General features: G+C 28.2%; 1 protein-coding gene across 1 annotated transcript in view; it reads left to right on the plus strand.

The window, feature by feature from the left end:
* Positions 1–22877, plus strand: part of Cad87A (cadherin 87A) — a 233733-nt gene that overhangs the window by 167911 nt on the left and 42945 nt on the right. Inside the window, exons 16-25 of the mRNA XM_075361171.1 lie at positions 2105–2296; positions 3023–3120; positions 7872–8027; positions 8303–8435; positions 10694–10909; positions 13720–13877; positions 14022–14294; positions 17709–17889; positions 20746–20957; positions 21310–21504. Of these exons, the coding sequence (XP_075217286.1) occupies positions 2105–2296; positions 3023–3120; positions 7872–8027; positions 8303–8435; positions 10694–10909; positions 13720–13877; positions 14022–14294; positions 17709–17889; positions 20746–20957; positions 21310–21504 (1814 nt within the window). The remainder of the gene's footprint in view (positions 1–2104; positions 2297–3022; positions 3121–7871; positions 8028–8302; positions 8436–10693; positions 10910–13719; positions 13878–14021; positions 14295–17708; positions 17890–20745; positions 20958–21309; positions 21505–22877) is intronic.

Consider the following 22877-nt stretch of genomic DNA (forward strand, 5'->3'; position numbering starts at 1 on the left):
GTTAGGAACAAGTATAGTCACTGGGAGCCAGATTAGTCTCATCAGCTATCACAAATTGATGTAAAAATTCCTCTGGATTGAGCCAAAGGAGCTCAAGACAATTGTTTGAAATGTTTTTTCAGCACTGTTTCTGGTTGGGCAAGCATAGACGCTTTTTGCTTTTTTTTGGCACAGGTTGACCTTTTAAACCCATTGTTTTGACTGCTATTTTGTCTTGGGTGTGTCATGATGAACCCAAGTCTCATCATCATAAATCAACATAAAAATTCCTCTGGATTGTACTGAAAGAGCTTGAGACAATCACTTGAATGGTTTTTTGGCACTGTTTTGGGCATGTGCAAATGTGACACCCATCTAGCACACAACTTGTTCATGTCCAAATGTTTGTGCAAAATATTGTGCACGCATTCTGTTGGCATGCCTTCAGATTCTGCTAACTCATTTACTGTCACTTGTCAAACTGTTAAAATGATTTTACATACTTTTTCAATCATTTCTGTCATAGTTCATTGTGTAGTTTATCACTCACTAGTATGTGTTTGACCCATTTTAAACTCTACAACCCAACATATAACTGTTGTATTTGATGGAGAAGAGTCTCCCAAATTGGGAGATTGATGTTGTATCAATCTATTCTTTAATTTTCTTTGAACTTATATAAAAAGAAAAATAGATATTCAGAAAAAAGTATTTAATCTCTGCACAAATTTCCCGTTTTTCCATTTTGCAAAAAAACATCCTACTTGTACACTTTGATGGACTGTAAAAAAAACCACTTTAATTGACTGTAAATACTATACTAAGTGATGCAGGTAATTGAAACTCTTATCGTAAAGTAATGAAGAATGGAATCATGTGATACCATTGAGAAATTAAGCATACTAATACCATCTCTGTGTGAGGCCTGGAACTTTACACTCCACCCTTGTGTTTATTTTTTTAATACTTCTGAATGTAACTAACTATATTTATGAAAACTAATTAACTAATTTCCAATTCTTAAATAATAAAAACAAATAAATTCACTTGGATTTTTTTTTAAATTTTAAAAGAATGTAAGTAGTTTTATTTAAAGTAAACCAGAGATGTAAAGAAGTAAACTGTATTTAACTTTTATTAAAAAGTATTAAATAAAATTAGCCTTTAAATTCCTTAATTTAGTCTTAACTGGATTGGAGGATCCAGGTAAGAGTAAATTAAATAATTTCATTTTATGGAATTTAGCATTATGTAGTTGTTTTTTTTTTCTTTTTAGTTTTTTCTGATTTTGTAGTTCTGAACAGATGTATAAGTTTTTAGTTTACTATCAGAACTAGTACTGCTCATATTAAAAAACTAATCAGCTTCTAATTACTGGCATGTGTATAGCAGTGCATTTCAAATGGATATTTACCCATCCTCTTCAGTTTGATTAGTGTCTATTACAAACAGTTCCAGTAAAACACTATTAATAGAAATGCACTCAGCCACCAATGTATAACTTGTAGCATTAATTTTAACTTCTCAAAGCTTGGAATAAAACATTATTCTTCAGTGGAGGGAAGTTTTTCATATGGCATGCATAAAAATAGAAGAGATTATAATGACCTGTTATGTAATTAGCTCAAAAGTACAAGTATTTACTTGGAAACTAATTAGTATTAGTATACTAAAGTAATACTACTACTACTGCTGAAGCTGCTATTACTATTATCGCAGTTGTATATTTTGTAATAGGGTATTTAATCATATTAATCAACGTTCCATTGTGCCTGATGGAGAAAAGGGATAGTTCCATGTTTTAACAGATAAAAAATAAATATTAACAGTATCAGCCTAATGTTATCTGAAAATAATGTATAATTTATATGTTTATTAAAATTTTTCTATTCCAGGATCTGTTGATTATCTTTTTTTAAATGGATATTATTATAATAGTTTTCTTATACTTTTCAGTGAGTTCTGCTACAGAAAAATTTGATTAAATATAAACTACTATTACTAAAAGCAGTTTAGGAAATAAAAATTTGTAAAAGATTTCAATAATTGATGGTATTCTTTACCATAGAATTCTATTTTTAATGCATTGTATGATTAAATTCTTGTCAATTTTAATTTTTTTTAGGTACAAGTGTAGAAAAAGTGAAAGCAGAGGATGCAGATTCTGGTATAAATGCAAATGTAGTTTATCGAATTGAGAAAGGTGCTTTTGATGATTTTTCTATAGATAACATGACTGGTGTAATCAGCGTTTCATCAAAACTTGATTATGATCTTAGGTCATTTTATGCTATTCAAGTCATTGCTGTTGATGGAGGTTAGTTACATTTTTTGGGTGTAATTTATGTAACTTTAAGCTATAAAAATGGTCTTGGCCTTTCATCTGGAGGTCCTGGGTTCAAATCCCAGTAAGGCATGGCATTTTTACGACGCTACAAAATTGTCATTCATCTCATCCTCTGAAGTAATACCTGTTCCCAGAGGTTAAAAAAAAGCTGTAAAAATGATAATTATTCATTTTATAACTAAATATTATTTTAATTAAATTTTTGTTTTCCAACTTTTGTTCTTGAACTGTCTAAGGGACTGTAAATCTTAATATTTACCTTAATAGCTTATTAGAATTTTTCAACTAGAACTTTTAAATAGGTGTAAGTGCAATGTTATCATATTATCCTGATTTTATTGTTCATTTAGAATATGTGAATTGAAAATATTTAGTTACTTGTCAGCGACTTGTGTGTACAATAGTGAAGTTCACAAAAGTTTTTTTTTAAGCTACTACTGAAAAAAAGTTTAATTGTCTCATAACTGCTGGTTATGAGAGATGACTTTTGTGATCTGGTAAAAATGCCAAGCCTTAAGTTAAATCTAAGACTTAGAAAATTTAGATCTAGAAAAAAGGCTTTGGTAACTTGCCAAAGGCTATACTGATACTGATATTTTATTGGTTACTGGTGGGTGAACTTAAATTGGAAATCTTGTTATATCTTAGTAAAATTTATATGTTTCACATGTACCTAATTTCATTCTTGTATTTCAGGTACACCTCCATTGACTGGAACAACTACAGTATCATTGAATATTGAAAACAGTAATGATAAAGTACCATTCTTTTCTCCACCTACTCAAAGAGCAGAGGTAAGCAAACTTATTGTTTTCAATCCATAATTAAACCCAGATTTAGATCAGAGCATGTAGACACCTGTGTTCATAATAGTGATTTTTCTTTAAAACATATTTTTTATGAAAATGCTTTTAAATTTTATTTACTTTATTTTTGTTCCCCTGAAATCTTTTACCAAAAATCATCTGAGAATTGATTTGTAAGAAGGGAAAATGAATCTAAATTTTAAATTTCAAAAAGGTTTTTGTGAAAGCTATAAATAATCTCTTTCCTTCAATTTTAATTTCTTGAAACTCTTTCTTGCTAAACTTCATCCTCACCATATAAATTTTAAAAAAAAGTTTACTGAAAGGAAATACGTTTAACTTCATGATCTTGTATTTTATTTATTTATTTTTTTGAGAAATGCATCTAGAATAAGCAGATCTCAGAAATTTTTTTTTTCACTAAGAAGGTTTGACACCACCTTCTTAATGAAAATGGTAAATATTTTAATTTAAGAAATAATAGATGTTGCTACAAATAAATAACTTGCTTTTAGATTTATAAAACTTTTTTTTCAATGCTCTTAATGAGCTAATTATGATTATTAACACCTTCAACAGAGAAGTGTCTGATAGCACTGTAGTCAATCCTGCCTGCCGTAAAGAGGTTAGGAAATCTCTTAATTATGTAACTGAATAATACATTACATTCTTGTTAATGTTTGTTGTTTGTTTAATATGTTATTTTTATAAATTTAGTTTGATTGCAAATTTCATATCATTCAAAACTTGAAATTGTACAGTATGAATTTTACAAAATGTAAAGCAAACGTATTATTTGATTACATACTTAAGGGTTTTTCTAACTGTTTTAAGATGCACGTCATTGATAATAATGCTATTGGATACTCCACTGAGGAAACCATTAATTAGCTCTGAGAGAACTTTGGAAGAAATGTCCTGTCATATAAAAACAAGTCATTTAATATTTTAATAAGTTTAAAGAGTGTCTTATTTCATTATTCTTTTCATTTGTTCAGTGAGCATTCAAATATTGTAAATTTGCTTTACTTTCCTCATGTTAAGTGCCATAATAAAAAAGATTGCAGTAACCTGACATGAAAACCAACTAACTCATTTATATCAGTGGCGTAGCTATTCATTAAATAAAAAGTATTCTATGCCAGGCTTACTTAGGAAAGCAAAGAAGTCTTTTCTCATTATTCACCAAACAGAATATACTTTTGCACTTAAGCATGCCAAATCCATCAAAACGCAAGAAACTTTCAGTTTTAGATTTGACACTCTCACTCTACTTCACATGGCTTGGTTGTGTAATGAATTTTGTTATTCTCAAAGGAAGTGAAACTGATTAGTGATCTTAGTTCCCTAGGTGCTATACCTTCATTACTGCCACAAGAAAGTCTACGACAAATGGTGTAAATTGATAAGTTGTTTTAGATTGGTTAATTACTTTTATTCTCATTGCTTTACTTACATTATGCTACTTCAGTTAGACAGTTATTTTTTAAAGCTCCATGTGTGTGCTAGTACCGATTAGATGCATTCCTTTCCAACAGATTCTCCAATAGATATTTCTAGATGAGTGTTTCTCAACCGTTTTTGCTCCATCAACTACAAAAATTTAAAAAAAATATATAATGAATATTTTGTGATCCCCAACCACAACCCAATGACACCTAGTTAAAAATATTTAGCTGCGTTGATAGCAATGGGTATGACCAACATGTATAAAGTGTACAAGAGCATTTTGCAGGTTTTAACTTGATTTGTACATGCTCCTTGTAATTTGGTCTATTTGTATAATATTTGTTGTGAGAGCAGTATAAAGAGGCGTAAGGGATTGCAGAAAATCAGTTTAGTTTTGAATGCCAAGCTTATGTTCGGTGCCTTTATTTAAGTTTTTAAAAGCGTAGTTTCATTAAAATTAATAATTTAGGTTTAGGTTTTTTAGTGTGCAGTCAAACAGTGTAACTGTATTTTTTTTCAATTAGATTCTTATGGAAAATGGATAAAATTTTTTAAAAATGAAGAGAGCCATCTACATCCAGTGAATTGATTGGTAAAAAGACAAGGTTGTACTTGACAGTTATTTAAATTTTGGTTTTACCTCATTGGATAGAAAGCCTCAGTGCGTTGTTTGCTTTCAAGTCCTTTCTGATCAAAGCATGAAGCCACAAAAATTAATTTGACACTTAGAGACTAAACATCTGGATCATAAAAGTAAACCCTTGGAATGTTTCGAAAGAAAATTACTTACTTTGAGAAATCAACAAGCTTTTATCTGTAAATCAAGCCATACTGATAAAAATACACTTGGTGCATCTTATATACTTCAAGCATCTTATCTCATAGCATTAAGAATAACTAAAATGTCCAAACCTCATACAATTGCAGAAAACCTCATATTGCCTGCTCCAATTGATATGGTCAGTGTTTTAATAGGCAAGGAAGAAGCAAAACATTTTTTTTTAAATTCTCCTTTCTAACGACAGTATTAAGAGGAATCAATGACATGACTGCCAGTGTTTGTGATCAGATAATTCAGCAAGTGAGTTCAAGTGAATTTTTAAGTATTTAATTTGATATATCCACAGATGGTTTTGATGGATTCAATTTGAAACATTTGTTGGTTCTTATGAGATATAAATGTAATAGGGACAAATCAATCCAATAAAATATGTTGTTTTGCAAATCAATACCTAGTCATGTTACAGGACAATGTCTTTTAGATGCTTTTTATGAAACTATTATAAACTATAACAGAATGGACAAAATATATTGCAGTATGTAGTGATGGTGCAAAGGTGATAACAGGAAAAAACAGTGAATTTCTGTAAAAATTAAAAGATCGTCTTATATCAAGGGCGGAATGGACGCACTGCTTCCTTCACAGACATGCTTTTGCCCCAAAAAATATGCTGAAAAATCTAAAAACATTCTTTGTTAAGCTGTAAAAATGGTTAATTTTAATAAAAGTTGACCAATACAGAATAGGCAGTTTGATGAACTATGCGATGAAATGGGTGAAAAGAAGAAACCTCTTCTTTTCCATACAGAAGTCAGATTGTTATCATGAGGGAAAGTGTTAACCCGTGTATGAGATGAGTTAATATTTTTCCAGGATAAACAAACACCATTCTCAATGTTTTTTACAGAATAATGAGTATACGTTACTGTTGGCTTACTGAGCTGATGTATTTTCACAGAAACAACTAGAATGTGAATTTACAAGGACGTGATTTCCATTCACTTCTGATCATATTGAGAAAAATTTGGATGAAGACACTATTATTCATCACAGTTTGGATAGCTTGAAGATGCATTTGCATGAGCTAAAAATTCAGTTGGTGGAGTATTTCCCAGAAGATAAAAATGATTTCTAGAAGAGATAGATATTAAATTCATTTAGTGAAAATGTTGCAGCTGCTAAGTTACCAGATGAAATTCACGTTCAGCTTATTGAAATGTTTACCGATAAAATGTTACAACTACAATTTACATCTGAAGATACAATTCGTAAAAATTCTCTCAAATTGAAACAATAGAAATTTCCATAATTTTTTTTAGTACCAATTATTTTTATTGTTTCATCAAATATATTGGCTATAAGCCTATTTAATATATAAAAATTGTAACTTCGCGTTAATATAAAAAAATAATTCTTTCCAAAAAATTACAAAAGACAGTTAACAAAATTTTTTTAAGGCCTTACATGCAAGGTAAGTTAATTCTTAGTTATTAGACAACTGATGTTTTTACAAAATTTCACTACATTGTATTATTTTCCTGGCATCATAGCTCTAGAGCTATGCTACGAGAAGGAAAGTATTGTAATCTGTCAAAAAAATGGGATTGGTTTTTTTTTTATTTCTTATTTCATGACTCAAAGACCCCCCCCCCCACCATAAAATAAAAATAAAAGAGAGGGATAATGTTCGTACATATATACATATGTACGTGTGTTGGCGTGTTTGAAGCATAATAACTTTTGACTCCATAAACTGATAAACTGATTTTGATGAAATTTCGTACAGACACATGTACGTGGGGCAGTTTGTTGGTAAACATTTGAGGTCAATATCTCCAGGGGGTGGTGTAGACAGTTTCTTTGGGGTCAGTATTCTCAGAATTTTGCAAACATAATCAAACTTTATATTAAGCTCATACATGTGTACATACTTACTTTACCATTTTTGAAAAACTTTTTCTCCTTTTCCCCAGAACTAAAAAAACTATCTTTATTTATTGTATGTTTTTTAATCAAATTGTTCCTACACATAGTAGTAGTGCAAATGACCCCCAAAAAAGTTTTTTAGGCGAGCCAATAAAAAATATCAATTTTTAGAACTAAAAAAAAAAAAATGGTTGATTTATTTAACCTTTTAATAACAATACTACAATAAAAAAATCATTATAATTCACCCCCACCCCCAAAAGGAAACCTTAGGTAATCTTTTATTGGTTGTGTACATTTTTCAGTGGAGTATTTTTAGTTTCTTCCATTTAACATAATTAATATAAAAAAAATCAAAAAATAATTTTGGTAGGTGATTTTAAGGCTGGGGAGTAGAAAAAAAATATTGATTTTTTGAATTTTTATACTTCTTTCAATTATTATTATTTTCCCTCTATATAAAAGTAAATAACCGTGCCAGAAAAGTATAACATCTTTGTTGTAATTTTTATTTTATTAATAATATTAAATTTAACATTTATTAATTTATAACTAATCAAAACTTACTTTGCTTTTTTTTTAGGTAGGAGAAGATGCAGCTGTTGAAACAGTTATTTACCGCCTTATAGCTAAAGATCTAGATGTTAATTCATCAGATGCCTTAAACTATTTTTCTGATGAACCTATTACTGCTGTTGATAAAAACGGAAAAGAAGTTACTGGTGATAACTCTTTTAAGGTACATTATAATTTAATAGCTCTTTTAACTTTAACAACATTTTTACTTACATTTTAAAATACTTAATCGATCCACTTCAATTTATGCTTTGCTGTACGTGTACTTCTTTTGAAATAAGAATTTAAATTATAGTCAGTGTAACATAGCATAATGATATTGCCTATCAGTTTTATTATCTTTTATAACACTATTTATCAGAACAGAATAACATATGTTTATTACAGAAAACAATAACCTTTTTCATTTTAATAAATAAATGCTTTAAATTATTACAGGATTTCTTCAGAATTGATCAGATGACAGGTGATGTAATTGTAGCTCAACCATTGCAAAGAGATGTGGCATCTGTTGTAAGAATAACTGTTATTGTGTCTGATATCACTGCTCCTAAATTACAACAAGGAAGAGGTATAAATTTCCTAAATAAATTTCTTTTATTTTTACATTTTAATTTTTCTCTATGTATATATTAGGTTCATTAGACAAAATAGATGTTCTTTAAATTTGATTACTTTATTTTATTTTTCTAGCTTTTTGTCTTAATTTAGTTAGTGAAAGTAGTTTTTTTTTACCTTAAAAATTATTGACATTTCTTTAATCTGAATGGTAATTAATAAAAAAATAAATTAAATTAGTTTTGCATTTAAATCGGATACAAGAATAATTTATTACATAGCGAGAAAAATATTACTAGATCTTAAAAGAAAGCTTTCTGTAAATTCTAGCTGCCTTTAAATTTTTCTGTATTATTTGTGATTGCATTTAGATGAGAGTTGTTAATATTCAATACTCAGTCAGCACTTGATGTTTTATGTCTGTCTGGCTGGCTCAAAATCTTTTTGACTATTGAGACGATTTTCGTTATAGAGTTGTAAAGTACAGGTATGAAAGCAATGTGAATCTATTTTTACTCGTGACGGTATGGAGATGGTATATGCGTTAGGGGTAAGAGATTGTGTGTGTATGTGTGTGTGTTTGTCTGTATGTCTGTTACCATTTTTCTCAAAATTTACTGGGCCGATTTCGATGCTGTGTTTTGCATTTCGTAGGTATCATCTCAGAGCAGGTTCTTAGATTACTTTTACGGTTATAAGCTGCCAAGGGGTGCTGTAGAAGATATGTTTCTTCAAGATGGCTTGTGATGTTCTAAGTCTTTCTAACTCCAGCAAGGCTACATTATTGTGTGGATTATTAAATAATTTATGCTGGTCAAGTGTAGTGAATTTTCATCATCATCATTAGCCTATAAACGTCCCACTGTTGGGCTCATGCCTACTAATCTTTAAAAAGTAATAAATAAAGATAAAATGAATAAACCCTCTATGAAAAAAAAAACCGTTAAAAAAGTGAAATAATTAAATAACTGTATTTTTACCGTATAATCCTCTGTGACATTGTGAAATTGTTTTTTAGACAATAAAATTTAAGATTTTGATTGACTATCTTGCGTGACCTGTAGATTACATAGATAAGTTTTAGTTATCATCATAGTCATGCATGATGGTTAATCACAAAATCTTAAATTTTATTGTCTTAAAAATAATACCACAATGTACAGAGGATTATAAGGTAAAAATACAATTATTTCACATTTTTTAAGATTTTTTCTTCATGGTTTCTTAAAATTTTTAATTCTATTTTTTCTGATGAATGATAATAAAGGGCTTACATGATAGAACTTTTTGAAGTTGGGTCATTAAAATCAGAAGCAATATTTCTATATTAAATTAGTGTATCCCATAGTATTATTGTAGTATAAATATATGAGAAATAAAAAAATATATATTTTTTTGAAGAAATAATAAATTTATTGGTTATCATTACAGTCTGAGTTATAAAATTATTAAGTTACAAAGAAACGATCACCAAGCTAGTGGTGTAATATGTACAACAACCTACTGTATGAATTAAGAAGTAAAATGTTCTGATTAAGAGTTAAAATCTGTTTATTTATTGTAACATATGTGTCATGTCCAGGCAATGATAACGCTGAAGCATATTTCACCCAGAAAAAAATTACTATAAGAATTACAAATTATTATTGATATGTCATATTAGAATTTACAGAATAGTAGTTTATTATTCAGTTAGTAATTATTTATATAATTATTTTACAATCGCTTTAATTTTTTGGCCATATATATAAATATTTACGACTAATCTGTATTTCCTTGAACAGAGGACATCTTTTGGTTGTGATATAAGTACTGTTTCAAATAGAAGGCTCTGAAAATTCAGGAACATTTTGAAGCGTTTTATTCTGCTATCTATAGTCGACTTAGAATGAATATCATTGCAGATACATGTGAGACTATTGCCATTTTTGTTGCTTTATTTAATAATTTCATTTTAGTTTATTGTAGAGGTTTTTTATTTATTGTTATTAAATTATTATATTAACTCTAATTTGTATGATAGTTCTGCTGAAATTGGTTGTTAATTAAAAAGTGGCTGAATTATATATTTTTGTTGACTAATACTGTATGAGTAGAAGTGGTGTGTAGTGATCATTAATTATTTAAATGATTAATCTTGATTTATTTTTCAATTAGTCCAAATTCATGTCTATTACTCGGTTTTAATAGGTATTTGGATATATTATATATCTGCTTATATATTCATCTATAACAAACATAATGATGAATTATTATGTAATTATGCTTCAGGAACACTGGTTGTTACGATAATTGATGTAAATGATTTTGCACCTGTTTTTACTCCACCTTGGAGCACATCGCAACCATATTATAATGTTGACCTGTTAGAAGAACAACCGCTGGGAACTCTAGTTGGAACTTTCACAGCAACTGACCTTGATTCAAATATTGCTAAATATGAGCTGGAACCTATGAGTGAATATTTTGAAATAAATAATGCTACAGGTAACATATTCATTAATATATAATTTTTAACATTTATAGGCATGACCACTGTTCACCATCCAACAGGATTATTTTGTCTTGGATCTCAAAAAAATTGAAATTGCACTTGTGTGTGCACATATGAGTACTGCATATGTTCAATGATACTTAAGTATATAAAAACATTCATGCATGTATAGGAAATTTTCATGACTTTAATGTGATGCAAAGTGCTCCTGTGTTTCTGTATACCGATGATTTCTGTAGGAGTTCTGATGGTGAGTTTATTCCAGAATTATTCCATTTTTACTGTTTGAATTCAAGAAGGAATCAAAGGTACAGTTAGATAATTACTCTAAACAAATAGATCATTAATTTTAATTTTGTTTATTTTTTCATCTAACATAAGTACTTATATTAGATAAAACAACAGTAAAGAAATTCCAGTTATTTTTGTCAACTACTTTAAAATCACATTGCCATTATCTAACAGTTCATTGGTCAAAAACTAAACCATCATCATATTTTAGTATGTGAACACAACTAAAACTGCCATTCGTATTGCCAAATACTGCTCATGTAATAATATTACATGAGCGATATTTGGAAATGGAGCTGGAAACTACATGTTTGGTAGTAGGCAAATATCACCATACCAGCAGTTGATAGTCACTAATGTTATCAGCTGCTAGAGAGTACTCAACAAATTATGAAGTGTTTTAGTTAAGAGATAAGATTTGGAATTTTTGTTAAGAAATATAAGTTAAGAGATAATTTTGTAAAGATAACTCATGGATGCCATAGATTGTTTATAAGTGTAGTATTCAACGTAACAAGAAATCATATTAAATTTGTATCAGAATCATACAATTGTTTTCGAGAAGTACAATTGTGAATAGTGGTCATGCCTTTTATAGTAAAGTAGTTTTACTTTAGTTGATTTTAATATAATAATTTTATTATGTTATTTTTAAAAACTAGGTAGTTTACTACCTAGTACTTAATATAACATTATCCATTTAATATTATTCAGTAAAGCCTTTCAAATTGTAATTATAAAATAATTGTTATAAGGTGGACTTTAATGGAAAAACAAATTAGGTTTTTTTTTACTGAAATTTATTTATTTTTTTTAAATACATGTAAGACTCCAAATTTTTTAATTGTTAAATAATTGTTATTGATCAATTTTGGAGAAATTGTTAATTTTGGAGATCAAATTGATGTTTTTTTAAAGATTGTTTTTGAGAGTGATTTCATGCTTTCAAGATTATAAATAACTTTTTGGACTTATCACTTATGTTTAGGATAGTGTATATTTCCCTTATTTGCTTTTCGTTATAAAAATCTTTAAACAAAAATCTTGTTACTTGTTAAGTTGATTGCTTGATTTTTTTATTATTTAAAATCTTAACCTTATCTACCCAAATGATACTAGAATGTATCAGAACTCTGCCCATATTTATAGCCTGCTAATGCATTTGTGTATTTCCTTTTAGCAGTTTTATAAATGTGTTCTTTTATTGTCAGACACACTTTGAGTATTTAAAGGTATATATTTTTTGAAATATATACCTTATACCTTATACCTATACTTATACCTATATACCACGGTTCCTTTTTTTAAAGTATTACTTTAAAAAAAGGTAAAGTAATACTAAAAGATAAAGTATTACTTTAAAAAAAGGAACCGTGTTGATTATTACTTATATCAAGAGCTTTTGCCCTTATGCAAATTTATTGACAGGATTGGTCATCATGAGCAAATTTCAATTGTCATGATGGTAATGTTTGGGAAAAAATGTGTGTGTGTGTGAGTAAATATTGGGCGCGCATGTGCGCACCCAATATTTTACTAGCTATAACTCACAAACAAAACATTTTATGATATTTGTTTGTATACACATTTTATATTATTTTCACGAGTAGAATAGGTTATAAAAGTTTGAGAAAACTTTGTGGTACACTTGTGTGTGTATATTTATATTTATATAATATATATTTGTTGTAACTTTTTTTATCTTTTAATAATAGTAGAACAGTAGATTAAAACCAAATAGCTGCTTTATTGTAAAAATTTAACAAAGTATATTTTGTCTATATTAATTTTTTACACATCAGAACTTTTTTCATCGTTTATATCAAATCTTCATTGATTCAATGAATTGTTGTTTTTACACTTTCATATAATATGTTTAAAACCTATCAATTTGGAAATATTGAGACTGTAAAATACTTGGAAAGAACATAATATTTAATAATATCCAAAATTTCAGTTATATATTTTGGCTAAAAAAAGTAGACAGCCAAACTTTTTTTATATCTGATCTTTTGTACACAACATTTACAGACTTCTACAGATTCACTGTAAATTAAAAAAAAGTCGTTTGACGAAAACTGTTGGGAAGTCACATACTTTATCAATTTCATCCAAATTTATCGAGTTGTTTTTGAAAACCTATGCAGTAGGCACATATTTTTAAACTGGGAGTTGTATAAGAGGTAAACAAGTTTCTTTTTATTAACAGTTGTTTTACTCTGATGAGTATTCAAACTAATTGAGAATCTCTCTTTGCAGTATTTATTAGTATTTCTACACAAATAATCTTAAATAATGATTTAAACTTTTGTATATATATATATATATATATATCATACAAAAATAAAATAAAGATAAAAACTATATCATAAGTCAAGGAAGAAAAAAATTGTTGCAGTTAATTCTTGTAATACTGTTTGTTTTGCTTAAATTTGATGTGTATATTTTTTCTTTGTCCTTTGGCTTATGCCATTTTAGCTCATAATGATTCATTTTTTTTTTTAATTTTCAGGGGCTGTTAGAACAGTTCATAGAATTGATTATGAAGAAACTCCTTCTTTAAATTTTACAGTAGTTGCATATGATTCAGGGGTACCCCAACTTTCTGCCTCAGCTTTAGTTCTTGTTAATGTTACTAATATAAATGATATGGATCCTGTATTTAACCAGGTATGTTTCAATTTTTATATCAAGTATTAATTTAATAAACAGTGCTGTAAAAAAAATATTGAGAAACTTTTAATTTATTTAAATTTGATTTATTTAAGCAATTTTCAATTTTCTTTTTATAACTGTATATTTAACTTTTTACAGAATTCATATACAGCTACAATACATGAAAATGCACCACAAGGTACTGTAGTTGCACAAGTGCAAGCTACAGATAAGGATAGTGGAGTTTTTGGTAAAGTAACATATAGTTTAATAGGAGAACACAGTTCAGAATTTAATGTTGATTATGAAACTGGAGAAATAAGTGTTGCTAAATCTACAGCTCTTGATAGAGAAGAGCGTGAGGAGATAATAGTACAAGTTATGGCTAGTGATGGAGCACCTCCAGAAACGAGACGGACGACAGCAGTTCCGGTAATTATAATAATTTTGTTATATTAAATAAATCTTTACTTTATTGCACTGTTTGAGATTATATTATGTTTTTAATTTTTGTATTAACAGTGTGTTTTATTTGTTCTGTTTATTAGTGATTCATGAAATGTACTTCCACCTTTCATGTAAAATTTATATGTGAAAGAAGTTTTTTCGTGTTTGTCATTTTTTGGCCATATTTGTATTAGACTTTTTTTTTATTTCACCTTACCATCCCTATTTAAATGCGATCGGGACGGTATGGTTGGCTCTGAAAACACATGTTGGTAGTAATAAACCATATACAACATTTTCTATGTCACATATTAAAAAATTAGCTTAGGAAAAATTGAATGAAGGATGGCTGGAAACAATATTACGAACCTGTAAAAAAAGGTTAAACTTAGTAAAAGACGATGTTACAGCTAATCAACGAAATAAAGGTTAAATTTATCATACATCTAGACCATTGATTCCCAAAGTGGTCCAGGTGGACCCCCAGGGGTCCACGGGAGACTCGACGGGGGTCTACATTGGCGTGACAAAAAAATGGGGGTTCACAATTCATAAGCAAGGCTCCATGAAAATTCCTCTGGTTTCGATAGTGAAGTACTAAAATGTTGGCTTGACTTTGCGTATCAATCTAGGCAGATAATGTTTTAAGAAGCTCAGCGACTGTTACTTGTAAAAACTTCAATATCACAGAACGGGGAGATTTTCGCTTATTCCTAACAAAACTGAAGCCAAATATTGATAATTTGCTGTCAATCTATCAAGTACATCCCTCCCATTAAAATTGTAACTATTTTGTGATTGTCATTGTAGAAGTTACATTACGTTATTAATGTTTAATTTTAATTATATTACAATAATTTTATTATATTACATTGCAATATGATAACAATAATAATTAATAGTGTAATGATTACATATTTGAATAAATGCAACACAAAAAAATATACTATTTTTCTTTTGCTTTTTACCACTCTGAATGAGAAGTTTTCTAAATAAAATAAGTGAGAATTGATTGCTTTCTTGTGCTGTGAGTAGATGTCAAAAATGTAAAGTTGGATGGAAGCATTTTTTTTGATTGGCCATCTTTACTTTTTTGACATCCACTCACAGCACAGTCAATCAAAAATTAACCAATCAATTCTCACTTTTTTTTGGAAGCTGTTAGTTCATGGAACTCAGCCGTAACGCAAATTTTCATAGTTAGATCTAATCTTCACATTTTCCGTCGACTGGAAATATGGTAGAAATGTAGTTGCAGGGGGTCCACCAGAACCAGCAAAATTTTGAAAGTGGTCTATGAGAAAAATAAGTTTGGGAACCTCTGATCTAGACAGTGATAGTGAAAGTGACTGTTTCAATGAAGATACAGGAAATTGTGAACTTGTCCAGGAACTGGACATGTAATGCCGATTTTGAGTTAGTGTTATTAGTAATAATAATAGTACAATAAACAATGCAAACAATTGAAGAAAAAGAAAAGAAAAGAATTTATAATTCTAAATAATAAAAAATGTTAAACAAAAATTGTACAAAAGCATTGTACATTTGATTTAGTGTAATCACTACTAATTATGTAATAATGAATTGCAACTAATAAATAACATGAAAACAGCAATAAAATAAAAGAGTTAAAATTGTTAATGTAAGAGTTACTATTATATTTTCTGCTAAGATCACTATAGCTTCTATATTTCGTTCTGCTTAGCTTTCTTAGCTTAATTCTTTTGTTTCTTGTTGACGTGTTTTGGAACCACTCCATTGTCAAAACATATTGTACTGATATTTTATATTTCTGTTAATCTTTATATAGTGTTCAGTCAACATCCCTCACTATATTTGATGTTATGTCCACTCTGGCCTTCTTCTTGTTTATTTGTTAATAATTGTTAAAAGATAAGAATAAGCATTAATAACCAATAAACAAGAAGAAGGCCAGATAAGGCCTGACGTCAAATATAGGGAGGTTCAGTGAGTAAATGCTATAAAAAAATTAACAGAAATATAAAATATTAATACAATAAGTTTTGACAATGGAGTGTTTCAAAACATGTCAACAAGAGACAAAAGAATGCAGCTAATAAAGGTAAGCAGTATTAAATATAGAAATAATAAAGAGCATAAATAAAAGTACAACAATCCAATAAAAAAAGAACGCTAATCAAAATACTGTTTTGGGCATAAGATTACATTTTTATTCAGGATTTTTAAAATACAATTCATATATGTAAAATCATTCTTATTTATAATAAAATGAATTTGAAGGTATGCAAGGGGAAGGATTCATCTCCCATTTTCTTTTTAATTTTTTTTTTAATTTTAATAATATATTGATTTATTAATAATTATTAACCTCTGATTGTAAAAAAAAATTATAATAAATAATTATCAATAATAAAAAAAAAATATTAAAAAATATCAGAAGTTATTAATGAAATAAAATTTTATACATTTAAAAAAAATGTATATATGTAATTTAATAGGTGTACAAGTAAGTTATGTGGTGTCCACATCAGATTTGGTAAAACATCTGATTCGTTTTTGTTTTCATTTTGTTGATGGTTACATCATAATAATTTAAAAAACATAGTAATAGATAGATATAAGACTTACATTTATTTAAAGAGTAATAAAGGGACTTTTACTCTACCATAATATTTCAGGTAAGATTGTTGAATTAATAATTGTATAAATATTTGATATTAATAAAAAGTAATATTTTAGCAATTGTGTAACTGTCCACTTTATTAAAGAATTGGAGGATCATATCTCACTTTCAAATGAAATAAGTTTAAATGAAATGCAGCTAAAGATGTGTATATGTAATTTAATAGTAGTAATACAAGGAAGTCATGTGGTATCCACATTTGATTTTTTTCATGCCACCAATATCTTTGTAGAACTAATTTTGTCCAAAATCTAAAATACAAGCAGGCCCCAGATTAGACTGGGCATTATCATTTTTTGTTAGAAAGCTATTTTATGATTTTTAAAATGTGAATTTTGGTTCGTTTGCAATTGCAGAAACAGATTTAATGATATTTTTGTGAGATAGTTTGAAATGGATTCATACATGTTTCATAACCTCAAAACAATTAACATCTTAATAATGTATAGCATCATAAAATATATATAGTTGTCATTTTTATTGTTTTAGGTACATATTAAAAACAGATGCTTACATTATTGAGGAAAATAATTAAACTAAACTAAAAATATTAGCTAAATCAGTTTTTTGAGAACCTTCGGAAGCCCTGAAGTCCTGAATATAAAAATATTTGGTACAAACAATTCATATTGTGAAAAATGTCAAACATGACCATGATTTATAAGCCAGCTTTATGATTGTTATCAGACATAATTTGCTTAATTAATTTATATATATATTTATTTTTTGTGCAGGTTTCAGTAAAATTAACTGATGTGAATGATAATGCACCTACATTTACTCAACATAATTATGTTGCGTCAATTGTTGAAAGTATACTGCTCTCACCGCCTTCACCTATAGTTCAATTAAGAGCACAGGACAAAGATCTTACTAGTCAGCTTCGCTTTAGAATCATTTCAGGCAATGATGGAGGTAATTTTATAAAGACTGCGAAATTAAATTATTTTTCTGTTAATATATACAGACCACAAATGAGATTCTGTAATGAGCTGAATAAATTCATCGCAGTACAGTTTATAATGATTAATGTTGAATAATTACTTCTTTGAATTTTCAAGATATAAAAAGATAACTTAAAGCATCAATTAAAATTATTTAAAAAGATTGTTTGAACTAGTATTTAGATCTATGAATTTAAATTTTAACTAGATTGTATTTAAATTTCTAATACACTTGAAAAATCTCATGAAGTGGCACATTTGTTTAAAAAAAAGGCTGGTGTTATCAATGCTTGATTTCAAGGTAAAGAGAAGTTTTTAGAATATTGGTCTTAATAATTATTATGACCATACAATTAAATTTGAAAAATATTTTCCTCATTCATATCAGTTTGCTGGTTGTGAAATCAGTAACTCTGCATTAATTTTAAATATGTTAGTCAATATTTTTGTAGTCTCTCTTGTTTCTTTTATGTTATAGTTCATATAACTTAATTCATTGGTGTTATAAGTACACACAATATTTCACTATGATTAAATTTTTATTAATATATATTTTTTTTACAGTTAGTATATTAAGAATCCATTGTATGCTGTCAATCTGTTTTTAATGTAGATTAAACCATGTCGTAAAAGAAATAAAATTTATTAAATATAAAATAAAATTAGGTAAACTGCTATACAACTCTTGATAAAACGTAGATCTGGAGGGCAAAGGACTTGCTCATTATATTTCATTGCAATGAAAGTGCATCGAAAAAAAAAAACAGGATATATATTATTTTAGTATTAAAGTGATTCTTACCTTTTTTAGCAGTATTTAAACTAACTTAGAGTGTTCTAAGAGAGATTCTTAAAGAGGTTCTTAGAGTGATCAAGTTGTGAATTTTTGCAAGAATAAAAATTAACTGTTTTCTTTTAAATACCAATGGTGAAAATATTCTTTTATACCTGTTGTATTAGGCAATATGAATATTTTTTTCTGCTTTGGCTGACTTTTTTTGGACATGTAATACAATTTTTCAATATATCCAAATATGTAATGTTTATATATGCTAAAGTCTTTATTGATCTTTGAATGACTATGTTTTGCATTATCTACTGTGAGTTTATTATATAGTTTTTTAATTATTATAATTTTTTGTCATCTTGTTAAGTAATACGGTAATATTCACCAAACAAATTAAGTAAAAGAATTAAAAGATGAGGCACTATAATCTCTGGTATATAAAATTGTCACTAGTTATTCACGCACAGAAATTTGTCATTTTAATGTTGAATATTAGGTGTTATAAAATTATTTGAATTCCTTAAAATAATTAACAACAAAACTAATTTATTAATTTCTTATTTACCCAGTTATTTGCAAGTCAACCTGTCTCTCTGACCTTGCTCATATTCACTATAAGTATAAAAGGCTTCTTTTTTAAAACAGTTCATTTTTGTGTAAATTTTATTTAGTTTTATTGAAAAAAATCTCAATAAAATGCATTTCCTGTTTTGGGGAATTGGAGTATAAGATATGATTTGATCAAACCCAGATTCAAGGGTAGTAGGTAATTAAGATCGAATGGGATAAATAATATTAATTATAAAATATAACTGATCTTCGTGATGGTGTGGTAGCATCTTGGCCTTTCATCTGGGGGTCCCTGGTTTGAATTCTGGTCAGGTATTCTTGTAAGCTACAAAACTCAGTTTCTATAGTCCAGCACCCAAGCTTCTTTGGTAAATTAGTTCATCAAGCAAAATAAAAAATAATAATAATATATGAATTTATTATTTTGTCTTATATTTTGAGTTGAATTCATGTTTATTGGTGTAGCAGGATTAAATTTTAAACTCATTTGCAAATGTCATAAAAACCATATTGCAAGTGTTAACATCATTCCCAGATTTTTTCTTTGCTCTTTGTAATGAATGAATGTCAGCCAAATCATCAAATTTTACATATATGGCTCAGTTACTGTTTTTCAACAGTTTATGCCCTTATAAAATTTATTTGTACATTAATTCACTAGTTGTGTACGTAGTTAATTGCTAAGTTCTGGTCAAACAATTTAACATCTTTAAATAAATTGTTGCTGTCTATTTTCATTTTTTTAAATAGATTACAAATTGAAAGTAATTTTTGACCTTGATCTTGATTTTCAGTTACCTAGAATTAGAATTATTATTAATTTTAATACCGTAGTATTTACATTTTATCATGAAGGAACAACATTAAAAAAATATTTTTTAATGCGATTCTATTGGTATTTTAGGCTAGTTTTTATTTATAACTGAGATAAGTTGTCTTTAACAGAAACAGTTGTTTCCCAATTCCTGTATTATAGTAGTCATCCAATTCAATTTATTTTTCTGTTTAAGGTACGCATAGTATATATAAAATAAATAATCATGTAGCTAAATAAAACAAACTATAACAGTAAAATTTTTCCACAATTTAAAGTTACAGTTTAAGACTAAATGCTAGAGAAATTTAATATTCTAGATACAGTACTTTTGATAACAAACACAATTTATAATCAGGAAATTAAAATAAAACATCAAAAAAAATTAATTACTGTAGGTTAATTTTTATTACAGTCAAGTGACATGAACTCTTGTCACAGAATAATAAATACCCTCCAGTAATAAATTTAACCTTGCTTTTTTAATCGTATATCTGAAAGTGATTTTATGTGATCTCATCCACCCTATATTATAGCAGTTTATAAATAAGTTTTATTTAATTTTTATATAATATAAATATAGTTGAGATTTTTTTTTAATAATAAATCTTTTGGACTATTTTATCTTTAGTAAAATATTTATTATTTGGTTACAGATGTGTTCAAATTGGATCCAGTAACTGGCATTTTAACACCTGCTGTATCACTTGTTGGTAAACCTCAGCATTTTACATTGATGGTAGAAGTTTCAGATGGTACTTTCACAGATACAGCAAAAGTTGACATTACAATTTTGAATGTCAATCAGAATCAGCCTACGTTCATTGAGCCTCCTCCATCTCAAAATGCTACTATACATATTTCAGAGGTCTACTTATTTTATTTTTCTGTTTATATTTGTTAGTTGCTTGTATATTAAATTTAATTAGAATGGATATCTGTTATTTTGATACAATTTCTTTAATTAGTTAGAAATTTAATTATATTGTTTGATAGATTCAGGTAAAAGGTAACAATTGGTCATCGGCTTATTTCTTTCAGTATTTTTATGATACTTGTCTAGAGGATTTTTTGGTAAACTGAACCTATGATAATTTTGTATTATTTATATACTTTCAAAAATATATTTTTTATTTTATGAAAGTTATTTTTAACACTTGAGATTCATTTCAGTAATATAATTTGTACTTTATGATTCTGATGACATAATCTCTTTGCAGAATGATGTTGCTGATATGTTGGTTATGACTGTAAACGCTTTGGATGAGGATACTGGTGAAAATGGACGGGTTACATACCACTTCAAAGTAAATGATTCTAATGTTCAAGAAACAGATGAATTCTCTATTGATGCAGACACTGGTGAATTAAGAGCTAAAATTATTCTTGATAGAGAAACAAAACCATCTTATCAGGTATTCAGCAAAGTTATTATTGAGATGTAGTTATTTTATTTTTTTAAATTTTGCTGTTATATTTAATTAATTATTATATTAGGTCCATTTTCTAGCCAGCGTATTTTTTATTATCAATAATTTTATTTATCTTTTTTCATACTTATAACATATCTGTAAACCTACATCCAAGAATGCATTTCAAAAGAAACATTTTTTTAAATTTCATTAATCATAAAAGTTAAAATTTTTAGTCAGAACTGATGGAAAGTGTGTATTCTGTCTAAAATCATATCACTTTTCCGATCCAGTTTGTGTCTTGTTTTTTTATTAAAGTTGTACTTTTCAAATTTGTATATAATTTTTAAAAAAATCATTTACATCAACTTTTTCAGAATTAAATTCTGTACAAAGTTAACTAACTAGAAATTTTTATTTGTTCATTGGTAAATTAATAAAATTATTTTATTCCAAACCTAAAAAGTGCATTTTCGACGAAACCATTTCATGTTTTACATAGTTTTCTTAAAACGTAAGTGAGATAGAGGTCTGGGACTACATTTATTCAATTTCTTAGATTAAAAACCATAAGGAAGCAACAAATTTACCCCTCCATTTGTACCTCAAGAATTTTAATACGGTTTAACTTCACAGAGGGGACAGAAAGCAGGGCTAAATGTTTCGCAAGCCAAAACTCTTTAATGATGCACTTTAGGACGTATGCATATCTGAACTTTTCTCATATATATATATATATATATATATATATATATACACACACACACACACACACACACACACACACACACACATGTCAATTATTATTTGAAATCTAGTTATAAATTTTTTTGCAATACAAATGGAAACTTACATGTACATAATTTTTCAACATAGTCCCCTTGTATTTCAACGCATTTGGTCCATCGTTGCCCAAGCTTCCTGATGCCCTTATAAAAGAAGGTTTTCGGTTGTCCGAGGTACTGTTTTGTCCGAGGTAAATCAACCTTAATGGCTCTGAGTGGACCAAACAAGTGGTAGTCAGAAGGGGCAAGATAAGGACTATACAGAGGACGAGCCAGTACTTCAAAGTTGAGTTTCTGGAGTATTTCAGCAGTATGTGGACGAGCATTGTTGTGCAACAACAATGCACGACAGCAGTCCTCGGTGTTTGCTTTGAATTGCGAGCTTCAGCTTGGCAGTAAGCATCTCATTCTAACGCACACTGTTTATTGTTGCCCCTTTCCTCATAACCTTACAGTACTGGGCCCTGTGGGACCCAATAAACCATAAGCATCAGTTTCCCTGCGAATGGTTGGGTCTTGAACTTTTTTTGAAAGTGAATTTGGATGTTTCCATTCATACTCTGCCGTTTACTCTCTGGCTCATAATGATGG

The sequence above is a fragment of the Lycorma delicatula genome, chromosome 3 (assembly GCF_047948215.1).
Source record: "Lycorma delicatula isolate Av1 chromosome 3, ASM4794821v1, whole genome shotgun sequence".
Classification (NCBI taxonomy): domain Eukaryota; kingdom Metazoa; phylum Arthropoda; class Insecta; order Hemiptera; family Fulgoridae; genus Lycorma; species Lycorma delicatula.